This window comes from Oncorhynchus masou, chromosome 7 (assembly GCF_036934945.1).
Source record: "Oncorhynchus masou masou isolate Uvic2021 chromosome 7, UVic_Omas_1.1, whole genome shotgun sequence".
Lineage (NCBI taxonomy): Eukaryota > Metazoa > Chordata > Actinopteri > Salmoniformes > Salmonidae > Oncorhynchus > Oncorhynchus masou.
The window spans coordinates 26562955-26587035 of record NC_088218.1 but is presented as its reverse complement, the minus strand read 5'-3'; the positions used below and the strand labels follow the sequence as shown (position 1 = coordinate 26587035).

Sequence of the window (24081 nt, the reverse complement as noted above, 5' to 3'; positions counted from 1 at the left end):
GTTTTGCAAAGAAGAATGGTCGAGGTGTGCAAAGTTGGTAGTGACCTATCCCTATAGACTAGGGCCAACCCCAATTAGTCAACTGGTGATTTGAAAAGACTGGTGTTTCAGGAGGGTGCAATTTTGTTATGCAAAAACTGTTTGGGGCCGCAGTACTTTGCTGGATTTGGTGGAGTTTGACGTTTAAATGGCAATGTGTATTGTTTTTGTGTAGAATAAGCATATATTTCACATTGAAACTGAGAATGTGTTGATGTGTGACATTTTGGTAATTTCTTCTGAGTGAATAGGTTGGAACTAAATTTGTTTTCGTTAAGGCATTCTGTGCGCACCACAATGGAGGCGTCCTTCCTACGAATTGGACGTGATTGCTTATTCAAGTTAGTAATGTAAACAAATATAACCGTTTGCAATGTTCTCCGTTTATTGCCAAGTACTTCACCATATTTCAGTGTAAATCCGTTTGGCTTGATGTCTAGGTTGCTACAGTTGTTAGCCGAGTAGTTTCTTTGGATGGGTCTAATTCTGGAAGCTGATTGGTTAACGTTCCAGAAGTTACCACCGGCTAAAGCTATGACGTTGAAGTTCCTATTTAATATGTTCCAGCTCACTGTCTCATCAGCCTCGCCAGACAATCTATAAACTTAAAATCCACCTCGACACTATCTCCCATTTATTTTAGACTAGCATTTGGGTTTTCAATAGCGGATACTTTTTTATTAACCTTACTCTCTGTCTCTGACATTTGAAACATTGTTTCAATATTGAAACGTCGTCGTCTCCGGTTTAACATGAATGATACTTTCAATGTATAAACGTTTCAGGCACTGACTGAAGTGAACACTAATCCACGAGAGACGCATATCATGGAAAAGTAATATGGTGGTAAATTCCAAATGCATTAAAATACATTTTATTAAGTATTTACAATGTTTGTAAATTAAGGCTACAAACCAAACATACAAAATCATTGGTCCAATCAAATTTTATTTTCAACATTTAAGACAACACTTCTCATACATTGATAACAATACATTGTCATCAACATTCTTCTACGGTAGTTGTAATATATTACTTATACTCCTTTCAAATATTTCAACATATTCACATACTGCACTTTATCAGTTAAGACTTTGCTCATTAAAAAGAATCGAGAGCATCACTGGTTTGAGAGTGAACATTAAAAGAGCACTACTGTGGGGTAACCGGGAACGGGTAGAGAGGTTGCACACTATAAGGAAATGACTAGTCATAATCTAAGTCCTCCAACTTGAAGAGAGACCCAGCACAAACCAAAGCACTCGAGAATAGTAAGTTAATTTTACACACTCACTCCTAGACATACACATAAGGAACAGGATCTGCAAAAGCTGTTTTCCTTGACCACTCGCACTAACACGGCAGTGGAATTTCACTAGTATTTGTACATTATCTACACGGATACATAGCTGGTAACAACATACATTAAACTAATATTACACAAATGAAGAGCTTACCCCTCCACTGTGTTATGCTAACATTCAGACTTAACAGACTCTGAAGTCAGCCATCTCTGCTGCCTTCGGATGTCCTTGTACATCTCATTTCGAATGCAGAACCCAAGATAATGGGAGGGTCATCATAAAGAATGAAATAACAGATAAAAGACCATATGAGAGATTGAAATGGTCTCATACCACCTGGAGGCTGATATTTTCCTTTCATCTGAATTGTCTTTCTGAGCTTCGAGAAATATGTAACACAGTGCCACACAACACTCAAAATAATAATTCCCGTTCTCTTATAAAGGAAATAAATTAATTTGAGACCCAAATTGAATGAACCTGAAATACCTCTTTCACAAACAGTTACAGCATTGGCCAAATCTATCCGTCACAACAAAGCCTGATCTCAGTCTCCAAAACAAAACACCTACAAATGGCTTTTCAACACAAATATAGCACTCTATATTAAACGGTGCTTTTTTGGCATACAAAAAAATATAATTAAAAACAACTAAAATATACATACAAAACGTGAAGATATGAATGCGTTGAAAATAACAGAATCTTTCGAACAAGTACAAAAACATTCCTGACATCACCGTATGATTCTTCCAACCATCGAAAAACAAATGATTTGTAGTACATTGGTACTCATTATCTTGGCCTACGCTGCAAATGTGACTAGAAATCGTCACTCATTTATAAATCATTTAGAAAACAGGAAATCTGCTCTTCAATTTCCCTCAAACCGTTCAACAATATACTTTGGGCTAAGCCAATTTGATAGACAATATATTAGTGTGTACATTCGTACAGTACTTCTGTAATGTTTCAAATACACCCAAACATTTCTTTGGGTCTTCCATTTGAATTTCCAATCTGAAACACAACACTCAATATGTGGAACGTATAAAGGACAGTATAAAGATGACTGATTAGCTTCATTTTCATTCTCAGCATACTAACATTAACAACAGTTCTTTCCTTCACCAACACATTCTTCCAGTGTCTCACCAAACCTTTGAGGGGATATCTCAAAGTATCTCTCTCTTCACATTCATGTACGCACTGTACCTGCTTTTGTACCTTTGTCTCAAACCGACTAATAAATCACTTGAAACGCTTGAATTAAAGAAATACAAGCTAAGATGTTCCAGCTAATACAACCAGGGGTTTTGAAATTGTCCGACCTGCAATGACATAATAGCCGTATAGCGGTTTGTTAATAAACATGAACACAGTGTCAAAGGTTATATGGGAGGTTACAGACTGTTGTCAGAGGGATGGCACAACAACAGTGTGGTCATCTGGGTGGTGTTCATTAGGCCACACAACGGAAGGTGTTTTGCAACAGAAAATGAAAATTAACATTTCTTATTGGACAAGGTAGTATCACCCGGTTTCAGTCTTCTTGCTTCCACTTGTTAACTAATGAACACGGACCAGGTGTTAATGCCACAGGGTGGGCTCTTTAAGACATACAGACCTCCACAATGTGCATAAGCAATGATCATATGTGTTGTTCCAACATGATATACATACAGTATATCATGTCTCAAAGGTTCATTGCGTTATAAGACGGCCTTTGAGATTTTAGATTAGCTGCGGAATGTTTCATAATTTTGTTCAACCAAATAAGTGGAATCATGATATCATACATACACCATAATGATATAAATCATAAAGAGGAAAAGAATACATCACTTAAGACCCTTTTGCAGAAAATGAATTCACAGTCACACGGGCTGGGCCGATGGGGAATGTCACTAGAGCTTGGTGAGACTTCGGGCAGGGGTAACGGGGGAGTGTACAGTATGGGTGTTAGGCTGGGTTAGGCTGAGCAGGGCTGGGTTGAACTGGGATGGACTAGGGCTCCTCGAAGAGCTGCAGGTCCAGTCGTACGACAATCTCTCCTGTGGGCACCTCATGGAGCAGCAGCCTCTTGGTGATAGGCCCTTTGGAGCCCTGGTCCTTCTTAATGTCCGCCAGACGGATCTCTGTCCTGCCTAGGAAATCTACACACAAACAGACAGACAGAGGGATGATGAGTATACAGGTAAAGATGGTTCAATATAAGGTTGTGTCACACCCTCTACTGGGATAGAATATATCGCATGACGGCACACTGAATCAAAAAGGCCTCTAGTCAGTAAAAGGCTGTTTATGTGTGTGTATGAGCTTGCGTGTTCGCATAGTCTCACCGTAGCCTTTTTAAACAGAGTGTTATTCTGGTGTGTGTGTGTGTGGGTGTGTGTGCGTCCGCAGCCTCACCGTCAGGAGAGAATTGGTCCCTCTCAAACACAGTGACACACAGCACGTCCTGCTCCAGGTCCTTGATGAAGAACTGACAGTTGGAGTTCCACTTGGGGTTGAGAGTGTCCTGCAGGGTCTTGGTGATGTGGCACTGGGAACCCATCGTCACCTCGCAGTACGGGTTGCTCTTACCTGAGAAGAGATCACAACTTAGGGGTGGGAAATTCCGCTCACTTTCCCCAAATCCCCTGGTTTGAAAGAAATCCCTGTTGAAGAATTCCCTCTATGCTTATTCCCTCCTGATTCCTAAATCCTCAAACTGGGATTTCTGGAACAAACTTTGTCAAGTTACCAGAATTTTACAACAGAATAACAGATTGGCAGTTGTATAGACGTTTAGAATACCAATATGAGTATTCCTCCACAAAAGAGTATTTTTTTAAATCTTCCACATATCTGTGCTCGATTAAGCTGGCCTGGTGAAATAGAACCAATGGAATAATCCCAAAAGGGCAAACCCCACCCATCTGGCACTGCAGGCAGGCTCAAAATACTATTTGAACCCCTGCATGTACTCTTAACACTATCATTCTTCTCCTGTTTACTGTTGGGATCAGCTAGACTTTGATCATTGAGATAGTAAATGAATGATAGTAAATGAAAGAGACTATGTTAGAAGTTAATGGTTCTCTGAAGAAAGACAGGAGGCTTTTGGAATGTGTTTGAAGGAGAGGAGAGTGATGTATTGATATAGGGAAGACAAATGGATATCTGTGGATCAATAGGTGAGGGGTGAGGTCAGTTCCCCTTAAGGGAGTAATCAGGGTTAGTATCTGGTTACCTTCTTTCCTGTGGAGCCATAAACTGTGAGGAGGAGGAGTGTCTTAAGTAGGATTTATATAAACTGATGTCTGAAATGTTTTGCTGTCGGATTTCAGCTGTACAGAACCTTTGGGAATGATTCAACTTGGTTAAAGCTTCTAGTGTCCGTGAGTTATTTACTCTGAAAAATAAAAAACTAACAGTACTAAACAGCAATCGACACATGTATTAAAGGGTGGTGTGTGTCACTCTCTCGTGTCAGAGACACAGAGGTCAGTGTTGAGATCAACTTAAGTTCTGGATGTGGCAGGGGATCATCTCTAGGGACTTACCATGGGAGCGGCAGGGTTTCAGCTCAATGCCCTCCACAATGTTTACCATCAGCCGGCCGATGCCCGTGGCCCTCTGTGAGCGAACTGCATCGAGACAGACATAAACGTAATGGTCAGAGGCAGACCTAAACGTAATGGTCAGAGGCAGACCTAAACCTAATGGTCAGAGGCAGACCTAAACCTAATGGTCAGAGGCAGACCTAAACCTAATGGTCAGAGGCAGACCTAAACCTAATGGTCAGAGGCAGACCTAAACCTAATGGTCAGAGGCAGACCTAAACCTAATGGTCAGAGGCAGACCTAAACCTAATGGTCAGAGGCAGACCTAAACCTAATGGTCAGAGGCAGACCTAAACCTAATGGTCAGAGGCAGACCTAAACCTAATGGTCAGAGGCAGACCTAAACCTAATGGTCAGAGGCAGACCTAAATCTAATGGTCAGAGGCAGACCTAAATCTAATGGTCAGAGGCAGACCTAAACGTAATGGTCAGAGGCAAACACACAGAAAAGTCAGAGGAGACTAAGCCAGCATAAAAACACTCAGTTGTCATGAGAGATAGTTTGGTAACACTTTACATGAAGTTGCTCTTATACCTGTGTACTAACACTGTACAGACATTAGAAACCAAATCATTGTTAGCCAGGTCCTTGCTTCTTAGTGAAATTAAGCCATTTTTGTTAAAAGTGGAATAGTCACTATTCCTCATGTATAACACAGAAATCGCTCAACTCCACAATTCCTACACTACTATGTAGCAACATTTTAATCAAAATGTTACTTGCACAAATACAAGGTTACAACGATAAGGGGGTTACTTCAAGTAATAATACAAAGGTACTTAAAGAAGACACTCATATAAAGTGTTACCAACAGTGCTTTTGAGGGTAGGTGACAAAGCTGTCCCTCCCAGACACAGTGGACCTATAGAGGAGCAGAGAGAGACTATTATACCCAGGTAGGCCTTCTCCCTCTTCTTCTTCTCTGTCTCGATGAAGAGCTCCGAAGCTGCCTTGATCTTCTGTACCCAAGCAGTCCTGCATGAGTCATCACAACAAGGTCAAAAGAAAGCCTTGGCTATGTGTGCGTAAGAGAGTGTGTGTGTGTGTGTGTGTGTACCTCTCGTTGATGCTCTCTGCCCGTATGGTGTAGACCCTGTCGATGTGGGAGATGTGGAAGATGGGCTCGTCTCCCGAGGGATCTGTTGGCAGCTTCACCAACACCTCATTCAGGAAGATGGGCTGTAGTGGGGGTCAAAGGTCCGAGGTTACAACTCCTGGGGTGCATCGCAATAATATCTCGTCTCGTTCCTGAATTGTGCACTCGTTTACTATATCCCACAAATCTAAAAGCATGAGATTGGTGCAGGTTTGGGGTAGAGGGAATATCCACAATATTTCTTATACATGTAATTTCCTTTCAAATCAGTGAAGAGAAGTGAACAAATGTACAGGAAGGAGAGATAATTCGGGATGTAGCCCTGGTCTTGAACATGCCACACTACTGTACGTGGGGATTTGTCCAAGACCAAGGCTACATCCCAATTATCTCTCCTTCCTCCCAAAGTGGTCCTATGGGCCCTGGTCAAAAGTACTGTATTCTCTATAGCAGTGGTTCAAGTGATTTTGCCTTGGAACCCAAATTGAAGCAGGTTCTCTCAGTCGCGACCCAATAATCCATCACCAAAATGAGTTGCCAAAATACAATGTGGAAAATATTTCTTTAAAATTATTTAATTACATTTTTTGTCATTTTAGCCCCAATTTCATGATATCCAATTACGATCTTGTCTCATCGATGCAAAACTCCCCAAAGGGCTCGGGAGAGGCGACGTTCGAGTCATGCGCTTTATTGATAGTAAATATAGCAATTACATGGCAAGGGAACAACCTGACGAAGATCCGTTTCAGCTGGAAACGTTGTCAATAAAGCGGTGAATTGGGAGCTTTAACGGTGTGCAGGCCTTCTTGTTCTATTCTAGTATTCTTTATTAGCCCAGCGCCTATGTTTTTAAGGATGTGCGTACGACCACAAACTTTTCTATAAAGGGAACAACATTAATACAATCTTGCCCATATTCTTGATGAAGAATGTTAATAAACTCACTGGCTTGAGACCACAAAATCATCCGAAATAGTGTTGCTAATAATTCTATATTGAAAATACTGTGATTGAAGAAACATTTTTACATTTAATCTCTGAACAATTTAAATTAATTATAATTTCTACACACTTCCTACCTACCTGGTTTGAGTTGTTTAATTTCAGACTTGACTACATATACACTGCTCAAAAAAATAAAGGGAACACTTAAACAACACAATGTAACTCCAAGTCAATCACACTTCTGTGAAATCAAACTGTCCACTTAGGAAGCAACACTGATTGACAATAAATTTCACATGCTGTTGTGCAAATGGAATAGACAACAGGTGGAAATTATAGGCAATTAGCAAGACATCCCCCAATAAAGGAGTGGTTCTGCAGGTGATAACCACAGACCACTTCTCAGTTCATATGCTTCCTGGCTGATGTTTTGGTCACTTTTGAATGCTGGCGGTGCTTTCACCATAGTGGTAGCATGAGACGGAGTCTACAACCCACACAAGTGGCTCAGGTAGTGCAGCTCATCCAGGATGGCACATCAATGTGAGCTGTGGCAAGAAGGTTTGCTGTGTCTGTCAGGGTAGTGTCCAGAGCATGGAGGCGCTACCAGGAGACAGGCCAGTACATCAGGAGACGTGGAGGAGGCTGTAGGAGGGCAACAACCCAGCAGCAGGACCGCTACCTCCGAACCTTTGTGCAAGGAGAAGCACTGCCAGAGCCCTGCAAAATGACCTCCAGCAGGCCACAAATGTGCATGTGTCTGCTCATGTGTCTGCTCAAACGGTCAGAAACAGACTCCATGAGGGTCCTGTGCTCTTCACAGATGAAAGCAGGTTCACACTGAGCACGTGACAGACGTGACAGTCTGGAGACATCGTGGAGAACGTTCTGCTGCCTGCAACATCCTCCAGCATGACCGGTTTGGCGGTGGGTCAGTCATGGTGTGGGGTGGCATTTCTTTGGGGGGCCGCACAGCCCTCCATGTGCTCGCTTGAGGTAGCCTGACTGCCATTAGGTACCGAGATGAGATCCTCAGACCCCTTGTGAGACTATATGCTGGTGCGGTTGGCCCTGGGTTCCTCCTAATGCAAGACAATGCTAGACCTCATGTGGCTGGAGTGTGTCAGCAGTTCCTGCAAGAGGAAGGCATTGATGCTATGGACTGGCCCGCCCGTTCCCCAGACCTTAATCCAATTGAGCACATCTGGGACATCAGGTCTCGCTCCATCCCCCAACGCCACGTTGCACCACAGACTGTCCAGGAGTTGGCGGATGCTTTAGTCCAGGTCTGGGAGGAGATCCCTCAGGAGACCATCCGCCACCTCATCAGGAGCATGCCCAGGCGTTGTAGGGAGGTCATACAGGCACGTGGAGGCCACACACACTACTGAGCCTCATTTTGACTTGTTTTAAGGACATTACATCAAAGTTGGATCAGCCTGTAGTGTGGTTTTCCACTTTAATTTTGAGTGTGACTCCAAATCCAGACCTCCATGGGTTGATAAATTTGATTTCCATTGATAATTGTTGTGTGATTTTGTTGTCAGCACATTCAACTATGTAAAGAAAAAAGTATTTAATAAGAGTATTTCATTTATTCAGATCTAGGATGTGTTATTTTAGTGTTCCCTTTATTTTTTTAAGCAGTGTATATATATATTTTTTTATATACGTTATTTTTTTAAACTCAGACACCCATGACCCACTCAAAACCTCACACGATCCAAATTTGGGTCACGACCCACAAGTTGAAAATTGCTTCCCTATAGGGTGCAATTTGGGATGCGGACAATGTGTACGTTGGTGAGAGGAGAGTACTTACGGTCTTGTACATGCGGTACTGCAGGTGGGACTTGGCACTGAACACCTTGTCACAGCCCGAGAAGCCCAGGGGCTTGATGATCTGAGTCAGCAGGAGGAAGTCGTTGAATAGGAAGCCATACAGCTCCTTGTTGCTCTTGGCCTTGTAGAGTTTGCCGCTGTGCAGGAACTTGCGCGGGCCCAGGCAGTTGGTCACTGAGTTGAACACCAGTTGCTTAAAGAAAGTCGTTAATGAAAAAGGGCAGAGTGAGTGAGTTGGGAGTGAGTCTGTTCACGGTGTGGAATTGTGCCAATTGTGTGTAATTTTGTGGAATCAAGTACATGTTCCTGTGCTTTTCATTGTGTTTTATTTCACTTATTTTACAATGATTTGTGTTCTGTGTGTTTGTTTGTGTCCGTGTCTGTGTGTATTACCTCAGACAACCCCTCACACTGGACGTGGGCCTGGATCCACTCTAGCCGGTCAGAGTTCTCCTTCTCCCTGACGCCCTCGTTGACCTGGGAACACAGCTCCTCAGCCTTCTCCAGAGCCTGCTTCAGATGGCTATGGTCCGGGTGAGCCTCCGGAGTATTCTCTAGGATCTGCGCCGCATCACACATAGTTACACAGTCAATTCCAGTGTGTGTGTATGTATCAGTTAAATCTTTTATTTATTTTCTTTAACCCTTATTTTTACCAGGTAGGCTTACTGAGGACACATTCTCATTTACAGCAACAACCTGGGGAATAGTTACAGGGGAGAGGGGGGATGAATGAGCCAATTGGAAGCTGGGTATGATTAGGTGGCCATAACAGTATGAGGGCCAGATTGGGAATTTAGCCAGGACACCGGGATTAACACGGGATTACGATAAATGCCATGGGATCTTTAGTGACCACAGAGAGTCAGAACAGGCGTTTAACGTCCTATCCAAAAGACAGCACCCTACACAGGGCAATGTCCCCAATCACCACCCTGGGGCATTGGAATATATATTTTTTAGACCAGAGGAAAGAGTGCCTCCTACTGGCACTCCAACACCATTTCCAGCAGCATCTGGTCTAACATCCAGGGACCGACCAGGACCAACCCTGTTTAGCTTCAGGGGCTGTGGTCAGGCTTCTCGATCACATACACTTTATTCGGATGGTGGGAAGTGTGTGTGTGAGAGAATGTGTGTGTACATACATTTTTGATGATGAGGGGGTAGCGCGTCACCCTTTGCATGGGTTTGAGGAGGAAGCTGGAGAGGGGCATTCCCTTACAACCTGGATCCATGGCCAGTCTCTGTAGGGGAGAGGAAATATTATCACGATCAGATATCAGCATAGAACCTAATAACACTCATATACAGTGGGGCAAAAAAGTATTTAGTCAGCCACAAATTGTGCAAGTTCTCCCACTTAGAAAGATGAGACCTGTAATATTCATCATAGGTACACTTCAACTATGACAGACAAAATGAGAAAAAAAAATCCAGAAAATCACATTGTAGGATTTTTAATGAATTTATTTGCAAATTATGGTGGAAAATAAGTATTTGGTCACCTACAAACAAGCAAGATTTCTGTCTCTCACAGACCTGTAGCTTCTTCTTTAAGAGGCTCCTCTGTCCTCCACTCGTTACCTGTATTAATGGCACCTGTTTAAACTTGTTATCAGTATAAAAGACACCTGTCCACAACCTCAAACAGTCACACTACAAACTCCACTATGGCCAAGACCAAATAGCTGTCAAAGGACACCAGAAACAAAATTGTAGACCTGCACCAGGCTGGGAAGACTGAATCTGCAATAGGTAAGCAGCTTGGTTTGAAGAAATCAACTGTGGGAGCAATTATTAGGAAATGGAAGACATACAAGACCACTGATAATCTTCCTCGATCTGGGGCTTCACGCAAGATCTCACCCCGTGGGGTCAAAATCATCACAAGAACGGTGAGCAAAAATCCCAGAACCACAAGGGGGGACCTAGTGAATGACCTGCAGAGAGCTGGGACCAAAGTAACAAAGCCTACCATCAGTAACACACTACGCCGCCAGGGACACAAATCCTGCAGTGCCAGACGTGTCCCCCTGCTTAAGCCAGTACATGTCCAGGCCCGTCTGAAGTTGGCTAGAGAGCATTTGGATGATCCAGAAGAAGATTGGGAGAATGTCATATGGTCAGATGAAACCAAAATATAACTTTTTGGTAAAAACTCAACTCGTCGTGTTTGGAGGACAAAGACTGCTGAGTTGCATCCAAAGAACACCATACCTACTGTGAAGCATGGGGGTGGAAACATCATGCTTTGGGGCTGTTTCTCTGCAAAGGGACCAGGACGACTGATCCGTGTAAAGGAAAGAATGAATGGGGCCATGTATCGTGAGATTTTGAGTGAACCTCCTTCCATCAGCAAGGGCATTGAAGATGAAACGTTTCAGCATGACAATGATCCCAAACACACCGCCCGGGCAACGAAGGAAAGTGGCTTGAAAGTCGTAGCAACAGCCCCAAAACATCACATTTCAAGGTCCTGGAGTGGCCTAGCCAGTCTCCAGATCTCAACCCCATAGAAAGTCTTTGGAGGGAGTTGAAAGTCCGTGTTGCCCAGCAACAGTATGTTGCCCAGCAACAGTTTTCTGGATTTTGTTTGTAAAACATCACTGCTCTAGAGGAGATCTGCATGGAGGAATGGGCCAAAATACCAGCAACAGTGAGTGAAAACCTTGTGAAGACTTACATAAAACATTTGACTTCTGTCATTGCCAACAAAGGGTATATAACAAAGTTTTGAGATAACAAAAGTTTATTGACCAAATTCTTATTTTCCACCATAATTTGCAAATACATTTATTAAAAATCCTACAATGTGATTTTCTGGATTTTTTTGTATGTATGTATGTATGTATGTATGTATGTATGTATGTATGTATGTATGTATGTATGTATGTATGTATGTATGTATGTATGTATGTATGTATGTATGTATGTATGTACACTACAGACTGATCCAACGTTGATTTAATGTCCTTAAAACAAGTCAAAATGAGGCTCAGTAGTGTGTGTGGCCTCCGCGTGCCTGTTTGACCTCCCTACAACGCCTGGGCATGCTCCTGATGAGGTGGCGGATGGTCTCCTGAGGGATCTCCTCCCAGACCTGGACTAAAGCATCCGCCAACTCCTGGACAGTCTGTGGTGCAACGTGGGGTTGGTGGATGGAGCGAGACATGATGTCCCAGATGTGCTCGATTGGATTCAGGTCTGGGGAACGGGCGGGCCAGTCCATGGCATCAATGCCTTCCTCTTGCAGGAACTGCTGACACACTCCAGCCACATGAGGTCTAGCATTGTCTTGCATTAGGAGGAACCCAGGGCCAACCGCACCAGCATATGGTCTCACAAGGGGTCTGAGGATCTCATCTCGGTACTTAATGGCAGTCAGGCTACCTCTGGCTACCTCCACGGTGTCTCCAGACTGTCACATCTGTCACATGTGCTCAGTGTGAACCTGTTTTCATTTGTGAAGAGCACGGTGCGCCAGTGGCGAATTTGCCAATCTTGGTGTTCTCTGGCAAATGCCAAACGTCCTGCACGGTGTTGGGCTGTAAGCACAACCCCCACCTGTGGACGTCGGGCCCTCATACCACCCTCATGGAGTCTGTTTCTGACCGTTTGAGCAGACACATGCACATTTGTGGCCTGCTGGAGGTCATTTTGCAGGGCTCTGGCAGTGCTCCTCCTGCTCCTCCTTGCAAAGGCGGAGGTAGCGGTCCTGCTGCTGGGTTGTTGCCCTCCTACGGCCTCCTCCACATCTCCTGATGTACTGGCCTATCTCCTGGTAGCGCCTCCATGCTCTGGACACTACGCTGACAGACACAGCAAACCTTCTTGCCACAGCTCGCATTGATGTGCCATCCTGGATGAGCTGCACTACCTGAGCCACTTGTGTGGGTTATAGACTCCGTCTCATGCTACCACTAGAGTGAAAGCACCGCCAGCATTCAAAAGTGACCAAAACATCAGCCAGGAAGCATAGGAACTGAGAAGTGGTCTGTGGTTATCACCTGCAGAACCACTCCTTTATTGGGGGTGTCTTGCTAATTGCCTATAATTTCCACCTATTGTCTATACCATTTGCACAACAGCATGTGAAATTTATTGTCAATCTGTGTTGCTTACTTAGTGGACAGTTCGATTTCACAGAAGTGTGATTGATTTGGAGTTACATTGTGTTGTTTAAGTGTTCCCTTTATTTTTTTGAGCAGTATATATATGTATATATATGAATAACATTGGATCAGTGCTGTGGCTCGGCTACCCTCAAATAAGAAAGTATACTGACGCTAGTATCTCAGTCTCGTCTTGCTGTGTCAGACGACACACGAAGAAACCAAGTACGGCTGAGATCAAGGCTATTCACAGCCAACCAAACAAGGTGCATGAACAACCTGAATGAGCACGAGACATTCAGACACTCGAGGCCAATAAGAGTTCAATACAAAATAGTCAAACATAGGGCTCTGGTCAAAAGTTGTGCACTATATAGGGAATATGATGCCATTTGGGATAGTGACGCATGCAACACGTTCTTTGCGGCCCTTCTCCATTACCTTGACAAAGTCCTTGAACTCGGGCACCTCGTCGGTCTTCTGCTGGATGAGCGTGGCCCCGTTGAGCTGGCAGCTGCAGAAGCGGATGTAGGGCTGCATGTGGGGCAGCTGGGCTGTCAGGATGTCTCCAATCATCTTCACCGGCATCCGCTCGCCCGACATCTTCTTTCTAACCCTCAGAGCCCTGGTGATGGGGGACCGGAGGGAGGGGGCAGAAGAGAATGGGACGATTGAGTCTGGTTATAGTTTTAACCATGTTCTGAAGCTGTACAGTGTTTGTTTACAAGAATAAATGGCAATATGTAATTACCTTAAAATGTGTACAATATACCAATCCCAGATTGCCCCTTTAAACCATGAGTCATGAAGACCCACAATGTTTTTTAAATTTTAAATCAGCTGCTATCCACCATACAGCCAGTTAAACTATAGTTATGACAACAGGACCAGAGGTGGCTAGGGGGCGTACTTGAGCAGCTTGATGTTACACATGATGAGCTCCTTCCAGTTGACAAAGATCATGGCCACCTCTTTCTCTGTCAGCAGCTCCGACTCCAGCAGAGGCTTCTGAAAGACCTGGCGAGGAAGCATTGACGCAATGTAAACACAAACGTTCCAGTAACATTTGCATGTAATGCAGATATGGCAGAGAGAGTGTATGCTTGGACTGCATGTGTGATCATGTTACCATGGAGTGAATGTATGTATGTAGTATGGCTACCTCGGTGACGAGTTGCAGGTCATTGACATAGTTCTCCTCGGTGACGATGAGCTCGTGCGTGTAGCCCTGTCTCTTCCTCTCAACGGGTGTCAGCATGTCCAGCAGGTGCAGGTCAGCGCACCCTGTGGAACAGGACAACAGCTTCGATCAGCTCCCCTCTTTCATTCAAATACTAAACAGCCAATCAGAACACAATCTCAATGTCCCATCTCTCAAACAAACTTCCACAGAAAGCCAATGGGTGGCACTTTGGACTTTCCGTCTTGAAAGTTCAAGGCACGTAGACACTTGACACCTGAACAAGTCATTGAAATAAACAAAATGTATAAAGAAATATATTTACAAGGTGTAGGGTAAAAGGGTCTTCTCCTAAAAAGCCAGCCTAACATCATACATAAAAAAAAAGGAACGCATAATTATTTAGACCCTTGTCATTTTTCCAGAGTGGTCTACAAAAGGAATAAATCAAAAAAATGTCTTAAAGCAAACATGCTTTGGAAAAAATGGTGGTCGGTCTCAAGTAAACAAACCCTTTGATTTTTAAATCAGTAAATAAAAACACACAAGTCCACTGTTGCCATTGAGCTTTTTAATCATTATACACGTCATTTTCTATATTAAAGACGGCATGACACTTTTTTATTAAAGCTGACTTGTTTGTATACATTTTTCAATTTATACATTCATTTCTGAGAAAATGCTTCAGGAACCAAGTGCAACGATTACATTTTGGATTTGTTGTTGATTCCATAACAGACCAGAAGCAATTCCGTTTATAGTCATAGAGTATTGAATATACTGAGTAGTCAGAATTTTTGTTGTGCTTCTCAAACCCGAGTCAGTAACGGAGTACAAACCTCCTTGAAACTGATGGGTCTCAAAAGACACATTGGAAAGTCCAACAAACCAATCATAAAGCAGCAAACACCAATACTGTCACATAGTGGAACCAATAGGAACCAAACGGTTATATAAAAAAAGGCGGCATACAGGAATTCCATCTTTGTGTTTTAGAATAACAATAAAATTACAATACTGTTGTGTGACAAATGCAAACAAGATTGATATGGTACCAGTACAATACTACTGTGTGTGTATATTGCTTTGAATGGATGATGCCATGCTTTTTCTTTTGTTTGAGAATAATAGGTTAAGGCCATAGCTATATAGCCCTAGAACTTGGTATCCCACTAACATTGACTACAAAAAAATACCATAGTCTTAGTTTTTCTTAGTTTTCATATGTAAACATTGTTAAAATGGTATTATCAGGAGGGTATTATTTTCATATTTAGTATGTTCATATTCAGCTGAATCACAGTTCTTTTCTATGGGATTTTCTTGACAAAATAACGGAGTAAAAGGTCAAACTAAATGGACATGTTGCTTCAGATTTTTTTTATACAAATGGCAACTGCATAAACTGGTAAAAAAAAAAACAACTTCAGGAGGGAAGGGGAAAACATGACAATATTACATAACCATATATATTTAAAACACTATGCATTATAATTGCATTCATTTATAAAAAATAGACTGTCGTGTTATAGTGACTGGGGACATAGACTTCAATTGACATACATCTAGGAGAAAACATGTAAACAAACTGAGGAAACTCATGAATACAAAACAACCCATCTACTCTGTGACTAATACATAGTTCTGAGGAGACAAGAATTTACTTACTTTGTGTGTCCATTCAAATCACACAATTCCAAGTCTGTGCATACTGTGTGTGTGTGTGTGTGTGTGTGTACCTTCCCCTCTCCATTTGTGGTGGCTGTGCAATATTTGGTTTGCATCGATCAAAACCTCGTTTCACAAAATGCTACAGCACAAAGTAAACACCCCAGCACCTCCAAACAACAAGATTCATCCAAAGAATGTTTGGTATGAATATAAAAAACACAGCTAGATGCGAATGGATAAATGGAGAGGTTCAGTCCCACCCATAGGTTTGACAGACAGCTTCTCTGTCCACTGTATGAGCTGGCTTTGTTTGGGGCAGGGGTGGTCTGGATGTACACTATAGTAAATGTAATAATCTCTCCCTCCATCCTATAACGTGACCTTTGAACCCCTAGACTAGTCCATTAGACAGGTTGCTCATGATGAACCAATCCCAGGCCCAGTCGGACAACCAACCAACCATCCACCCAATCCCCTAACCCTCCGGTTTGTCCAGATCTGTAAGATGTAAGCAATATGGTTACACCTATCCCGTTTCCTTCAGATCTGCAAACTGAAGGGGTACGGGCTTGGGGTAGTCTTTCGGGCCAGGCCCTGGTTGTTTTGGCAGCCCGTCTGATGCGGTGTGTCATGAATAGTGGGTCTTTCTGTGGAGCTGTGGGTCGGATGGGGGAGGGGTTAGTAAGGGAGGGGAGGGAGAAGCTTAACGTCAAATGGAAGCCATTTGACTCATTAGTAAAAAAAAAAAAACAATCAAAAAAAAACTGTCCGACCAAATCCGTAGTGCTGTGATGGGGAAAAAAAGCAGAGTGACTAAATCTACAAAAAAAGTTCACAGAAAGCCACAAAAGGACCCACTATCCAGTCTCCCATTCATATGATCACTTCAAGTAGTTATGTTTCAATTTCCTAAAAAAAAACATTGAAATGTTTTAATTAATAATAAATGTTTAATTTGTTTAAGTAAATTGTAAAAAAAAAAAGCGGTGTAGGATAAGGAAGCTGCTTGGCAATTTTGGCGAGTGTGTCTAACAGTTCGAATATAAGGAGGTAACGGCCTGCTCTCTGCAGCTTGACTCTTCCAGCCCACAAGGCCAGGTGGTAATCATGTGGCAGTCACATGATCGGGGTGGCTGCATCTCCCATCATCCCGCGGGGGCAGTGTTTAGGGGATAGTGGGTCTCTTTGAGGACTTTCAAGGCTGAGTGGGAATGGGCAACATATGAGTCCTAGAAAGAGGAGGAGAACACAGCACATAAGCAAAAAACGCAAACCAAAAAAGGAAACAAACCAACAAGACAACAACAAAAGAAAGAAAAATATGCAAATACACGAGCGTGCAGAACTAAATGGACGTCGGTGGCGGATGAGTTCACGAGACGACACACAGCGTGCAGCATAACAGATGAGGTGAAGTCTAACCATGGTATGCATGAGGGATGTGGAGGGGAGGGAGCGACTACAGGACATTAAGGGAGATGTTAGTGAGGAGGGACTGTACAAACACACACACCTCTATTCAACCGAGGATGATACATGATCTGAAAGGTCTTCAAAGAGGGGGCCCATAGGTATCAGTATGATCAGTTGCCTACAGATTGTACCCTTGTTAAACACTGTCTCATTTGATTAGATTCCAGAGGTTTCCGAGGGTTTTAGTTTAAATGAATTGGGTATCGAAAAGAGTGAGAGGATACAAGAAGTTCACGTCTATACAAAGCAGGAGTCCACATCAGTGTGTGTGTGTGGAAGAGAGAGGAAGGAATGTAATCACAGTACTCGTTATGACCCATGTTGGTGTGTGAGTGTGTGAGTGTGAGTGTGAGAGTGAGAGTGAGAGAGAGAGAGAGAGAGAGAGAGAGAGAGAAGAAGGGTGCAGTATGTACTCAAACTGCTAGGTGTGACTGTGAGAGGAAGACTTTAGTAGTAGTGTGTGCACTCACATTGTTGGCTGGGGTCTGTGTCGGTGGTCAGTTTGACGTAGTTGGAGGGGAAGAGGCCCACGGAACCGTTCAGCTCGCCTTTCCACCAATCAGGGTCCTCCCTGCTCAGCACGTTGATGATCTGGCCCTTCCCAAAGGGCAGCTCGTCATCATTCTGCGCCATGTAGTCGTACATGCCAATCACCTGACACACTGCTGGAGACACACACACATACAAGTGAAGGGTCAGTCAGACGGCCATACAATAAATAGACTTAGGCCCAGTCCACAAAAAAAAGGGACTAAAGGCAGTGTTTGATCAAATCTGTGATGCATTGTGGGTAAATTGTTACCGACTGATTGATCTAATAAATATTCAACATCAATGATGCAAACAAGGCGATTTGTAGATCAAACCAGTCGACAATGTCGAACAAAGCCCAAAACTCTTGTTTAGGATCTGAGAAGATTGGACGGGTATTATATAGGTTACTATGGAGAAAAGTCTACATATAGCTTATCAGAGGGCAAGGTCGCGTTACTACCAAATTAATTATACCTATCCAATCCCCTCAGATCTACACAGGAGACTAGGGGTGTAGGAGCTAGGACCTACTCCTGGACAGGACCTTAAAAAAGGTACTAACAGGCCTTCTTCACAACACAGTCCTTTGTTACTAATAATGACAATGAATATTGTAAAGAAAGTTACTATAACAGAAAATAATGTAATTACAAGGATGTTATTATTTCAACAGAAAATAATGTTATTATAAAGAATGTTATTGTAAAGAATGTTCCTATAACATGAAATAATATTATGACAGGAAATAATGGTATTATCAAGGATGCTAATATAACATGAAAGTACAGAGAATGTCTGTACAAACACAGTGTTAGTACCAGTCATATGTTGAGTCAAGGAGTGGCCCCAAGGCCCCGGCGGGCCCCCGTCAGGTCCCTGCTCCTGGCTCCTACCTGCACTGGGCATTGGCAGCTTGGGGGGTGTGGGTTCTGTGGGCGTGGTCTTACTGGTGCTGGGGCTCAGGAGCTTCACGTAGTTGGCCGGGAACCAGCCAATCTGCCGCTTCTTTCCCCGTGCCTGGACCAATGAGAGGACTTGTGAGTATGGAGAGGCCACAGGGGCAGAGCAAGATCATTTTAACAGTAAGAAACATAGACCCTTTCACTAGTGTTTAAAGCAAATGAATGGATGACAATGAATCTACATTCCTGTATTGTAATTTCTACATCACTGTCTATGTATAAATTACCATATCACCTTGTATATTAGTATTATATTATATATTAAGACAATTATTGGCACATCTATGTCTACATATGAACACAACTTAGCATTTAAAACATCTGCTATGACATTTCAAGTAAGTGTTGTGTGGGGTTTGTTTGTGGTGAGTAGTGTTGAGAGATGGTCCTCCAACCTGCAGCTCCCCTTCCCACCAGCCCCCCGGGTTCTTCTTCCTGATGAGGATGAGCTGGCCGGGCGCCAGGGTGAGCTGCTCGGCCCCCGTGGCCGTGTATGGGGCGATGACCTGGGCTATCTCGGGCTTCTTCCCCAGGCTTCCCGTCTTCCCTGCGGGTCCCAGTCCCTAGAGGGAAGACCGAGAGCTCTGGTTTTACTGGAAGCACAGAGGTGTGTTATACAAGGCATGCAGTTCGTGAAACGTTAGCTAATGTTGGCCAACTAGCATACTCTATTTGTTTTATGTTCAACGCGAACGTTCGCTAATGTTAGGAGAGCAATGGAACGCGTAAAGTATATTTTTCTATGTGTACATATTAACATGCGGCAAAATAATTTATTGTCCTACTGTTGTTTATGTCTGAAACCTAAAAAAGAAAACTCAAATATTTGTATTTATTTTTAAAGGAGAGAGCTTTGGTTTTACTGGGAGAGCTGATCAAACAGGACTGCATCGCAGAGTTTATGAATCGCCACACAACGACCTGACAAAGCGTGTGAGTGAGGAGTGTTTCCTAGAAGTTACCTCAGAGTCCTTGGGTTTGACGTAGTTGGAAGGGAATACCCCCGTCTTGCCCGAGACCACGCCCGTCCACCAGTCGCCCTCCTTCTTGGTGACCACGATGACGTCGCCCTGCTGGAAGGTCAGGTCGCCCTGCTCGTTGCTCTCGTAGGTGTACATGGCTATGTATTCTGGGAAACACAACATGTCTGAGCTACAGGGTCTGTTCATACACTTTTTTGTTTTTTTTTACACAGGATTTAATCTAAATGGGTAGAGTAACTGGAACATGCTGTGTTCCATGATAAACTCTGGTGTAAGTGTTCCGTTTTATTTTGTATGTATGGTGTGGAACATAGTCTGAGAGAAAGAGTATTTTAAAGCCGAGATCCGCGACAGGTGAAACGGTGCCACTGGTTGCCCCAGGCGCATTTGTTATTGTTTTTGTTTTGCTTATCAAAAAGGACATGAGCATCCAGCGTCATGTTAAAAAAAACAATCGTAGTACATACTCTGCTGTTCTATCGCATGTGCAATGATGTCAGAGAAAAAAAACAACAGTGCTCGTTGTTTAAAGTAATTTATTTGTTTTTGTAATATTGCAAATGGACGTGGTAGTTTCACCGCAAGGGATTCCAACTCTATACTGGGCTCTGTGTGTGTGTGTGTGTGTCTAGGTCCATCACCCACCTTCTCCTGGGTCCATGGTCTTGGTAGGAGACGGGGTGGGTCTCTTCATGGTGGGCGGGCTGTCGGACGAGCCAGACTCAATGCTGCACCAGAGAGAGGGCAAACATTCACTCAGAGAGCCAAGCCGGTGGCTAATATAACAATACACTCTAGATGGGGAGGGACTAAAGCCATGCACAACAGAGAATTTGGCCATTGAAGTTTCAATAAAAAAAGCAGAATGATGTCACATCATTCCATGGCAGCCATGTTGCTCCCTCCGAGGCAAAATCAAGTTGGGATTTACTTGGAAGTTGGCTGAAGTCTATAGTCCAGGGCTGCCCAACCCTCTTCCTGGAGATCTACCGTCTTGTAGTCCAACCCTAATTTAACATACCTGATTCTACTTACTAGTTGCACAACAAGACCTTAACTAGCAGAATCTGGTATGCTAGTTTAGAGGTGGACTGAAAACCTACAGGACGCTAGATGTCGAGGAAGATTGTTGAGCAGCCCTGCTGCAGTTAACCTGCTCAACAGGTTGACCCTCGCAAAAGCATCTTTCCTAGTTCATAAGGGTCCAATTAAAACACATGACTAGAAATAATTGTTTGGGTTAATAATAATACTCCAATAACAGTTATATAAAAATACATTATTGATAAATGTGACTATGGGGGAGGGACAGTTTCATCCTCATTCTCCTCACCTCATGGACTTGCGGACGGGGCCCGAGATGAGCTTGACGTAGGACTTGGGGAACCAGCCCCGCTGGCCCTGCACCTCGCCGAACCACCACATGTCCTGCTGCTCCAGCACTGTGATCACGTCGCTCTTGTTGAAGTTGAGGTGGTTGTCCTTCTTGGCCCGCCACGGGTACAGAGCCTGAGCCTGCAAACCCTCCACCTTCTCCCCCTGGGAGGGAAAGAAAGGAGAGAAAGAAATGGGGAGTGGGAGAAATAGGAAGAGAAGAAATGTATTATAGAATCTCTATGTGCTGTTTATAAGTCCTGCTCTTCATTCATCTGACAGTGCCACCACACTGCTTCAGGTAGAGTCAATATCATTCTCCTGCTAGGACCTAGATGACATGTTCCTGTGCTCCTCAGTGTGGTCTCAATTGAGTGTTACAATCAAATGTATTATTATTACTATCATAAGACTGATATGTGTACTTTGTATTTAATGTGCATTTTTGTATGTTGCAGGGCTCATTTGTAAAAGAGACCTGGGTCTCATTGCGACTCCCTGTTTAAATATAAATAAATTAAATAAATAAATATATATTCTAAAAACGACTGTACCTGTCCCAGGACGGGAGATGGAGAGGAGCCAGTGAGAGTGGCGGGGGTGAAGGCAGAGCGCTGGCGCAGCTGGCCCCCAGGCCCGGCACTGGGCACAGAGAGAGAAGGCTGGGTGGGCCAAGCGTCCCAGCCCTCCCCAGTCTCAGTCTTCTCCACAGAGCTGGTGGACGGCCATCTGAGCAGAGAGGAACACACAGTTCACCAACTCAAACTCTGATTTCTCTTCAATTAATAAACTTGGTGTATGTAAGACTATGACTGAAAAACACTTGGATTGTATTATATTGCATTATATTGTATTGAGTGCTGTGTGAGAGGAAGGGTTGGAGCTGTCACTCACGTGGTGCTGAAATCTGCCCAGTTACTTGATGCCGAGGAGGAGGAAGAGGCGGGACCAGGGCCAGGGCAGGGACCGGGGGCAGGGGGAGCGGTCACCGGGGGAGGGGTTGCCATTGGCTGGCTGGGTGGCGTGGGTGTGTTTGAGGCGGCGGTGGGTGCGAGCCGTGAGGCCAGTTTGGGCGCGGCGCCCGTGGTGGCGGCACTGGCCCGCAGGCTCATGGGAACCTCGGATTCTGGGATCTTCTCAGCGTAGTTGGCAGGGAACCAGCCTGTCTTCCCCTTCAGCTCGCCACCCAGCCAGCCTGGCTCACCTGTCTGGGACTCGTCCACCTGGGGGTTGAAGGTCAAAGGTCAGTTCACCATCATAGCACTACAGAGCCATCGAAGACTATAGAAATATTCTCATTCAAGTCATGCTGTGATGAGTGGACCGGGTGGGCAATAGAGTGTATCTTCTAGTAACTATATTTCTATGCCAAGAACACCCACAACCCCAGTCCTCAGAGATCACACTATCCGTTGGACCTTTTCCTTTAACCAGCTACAGACTCACAGCTGACAGCAGGGTTAGGATCAATTCTATTTCAAATTAGGAACATGTACTGAAAAGCTTTGCTGAAAAGCAATGAGGAAATTCCTGAATTTAGTGAGTTGAAATGGACCCCAACTCTGAGGCGAGTAGTCTGGACCAAGATACTGTCGAGCCAATACAGGATTAGATTGATAAATGGTGGGAAAAATAAATGAAGATCGGTTACAATAAATCCTGTGGACTGTGGTTGCCCAGCCATGTGTGCTTATTCCTTATTTAAAACACACGACAGAGTGGTTGGACCACTTTTGGAATGGATGTTTGCGATTCACAAGACAAGTCGAATATCACCTCTTCCTTTCCAAGCATGCGGATGATCATGAAGATAAGCTGAGGGGATAAAAATGACAGTGGATGGCTTTGGGACTGCTTTGTTGAAGGAGTACTCTGTGAAATGGGATCAAATGTGTCTGTATAAACGTCTCACTCTGCAGCTTACAAGATGCTTTATTTAGTATACAACGTAGAGGCACGCTTGTATAGATGTATGATCAGATGCCCTTTGAGAACAAGTGTGTATCCTCCGAGTATACTGACCATATAAGGGATATACAACCACAAACATGCAACCAACAGTTCAATTCTTTAAGTGCTTATGAAGAGATGACAGTAGATGAGATGGACAAATGAGAGCAGGTGTTGGGATCACAGGTGAGCAGCTGATTGGACAGTGGACCTGCACTTACCCACTCCCCTTTCACCTTCAGGTAGTGAGCAAAGTTGGGAGAGAGTCAGGAGGCAAAAGTTAATACTCGCACGCACACACACACACACACACACACACACACACACACACACACACACACACACACACACACACACACACACACACACACACACACACACACACACACACACACACACACACACACACACACACACACACACACACTCCTTCGTTCATATAGACTAATCACTTCACATAAAACATCCATAACATACACACACACACAAATGGTGCTTGGCAGGAGTGATTGACAGCTTGCCTCTCACCATGACAATGTCTCCAGGGGTGATGGTGATCTCATCGTGACTGCGGGCATCAAAGGGGTACAGCGCCCGGTAGAAGACCACCTTGACCTTGTCCTGGTTGAACCCAGTCACCGGGATCTTGTCTGCAGGGAGGAGACGAGGAAGGGGGAGAGGAACACAGGACATGGTCACATCTTTCTCTCACACACGGAACCAGGTACATCCAAACGTTCTTAGAACGTCTACAGTAGGACCTCTGAGATTTGAAGATGTTTGGAATGGATGTCATTCGGAAACACTGAAATACTCGTGACTACATAAAAACTGCATCAAACTTGACACAAAATCTTAAATTGTGTGAATTGAATCTACATGCATGTTCTAATCATTTATTCAGATACCTTACAGTACACATATTTGTGGTATGATATAATTGTCCCAGTTCGATATTGCTGGTCAGTCCAGAAATCGGCGTTTTTTGTAAATGTTCTACT

General features: G+C 43.8%; 1 protein-coding gene across 3 annotated transcripts in view; it reads right to left on the bottom strand.

Annotated features, from left to right (window-relative positions):
* Positions 1 to 969: 969 nt before the first annotated feature.
* The window catches only part of LOC135543594 (intersectin-1-like), a 60243-nt gene continuing 37131 nt past the window's right edge, over positions 970 to 24081 (bottom strand). The window contains exons 19-38 of one of the 3 annotated variants that reach the window (XM_064970982.1): positions 23609 to 23730; positions 22025 to 22353; positions 21685 to 21859; positions 21090 to 21295; positions 20402 to 20484; positions 19736 to 19902; positions 19169 to 19336; positions 18630 to 18828; positions 17748 to 17942; positions 14116 to 14237; positions 13864 to 13970; positions 13395 to 13578; positions 9987 to 10085; positions 9232 to 9399; positions 8819 to 9031; positions 6010 to 6131; positions 5845 to 5927; positions 4892 to 4975; positions 3756 to 3929; positions 970 to 3499 (exon numbers count right to left, since the gene is read on the bottom strand). In XM_064970982.1, the coding sequence (XP_064827054.1) occupies positions 3351 to 3499; positions 3756 to 3929; positions 4892 to 4975; positions 5845 to 5927; positions 6010 to 6131; positions 8819 to 9031; positions 9232 to 9399; positions 9987 to 10085; positions 13395 to 13578; positions 13864 to 13970; positions 14116 to 14237; positions 17748 to 17942; positions 18630 to 18828; positions 19169 to 19336; positions 19736 to 19902; positions 20402 to 20484; positions 21090 to 21295; positions 21685 to 21859; positions 22025 to 22353; positions 23609 to 23730 (3149 nt within the window). In that variant the 3' untranslated portion in view covers positions 970 to 3350. Of the gene's footprint in view, positions 3500 to 3755; positions 3930 to 4891; positions 4976 to 5844; positions 5928 to 6009; positions 6132 to 8818; positions 9032 to 9231; positions 9400 to 9986; positions 10086 to 13394; positions 13579 to 13863; positions 13971 to 14115; positions 14238 to 14689; positions 17034 to 17747; positions 17943 to 18629; positions 18829 to 19168; positions 19337 to 19735; positions 19903 to 20401; positions 20485 to 21089; positions 21296 to 21684; positions 21860 to 22024; positions 22354 to 23608; positions 23731 to 24081 lie in introns of those variants that run through there. The other 2 variants (XM_064970983.1, XM_064970984.1) reach the window with 2 other exon arrangements.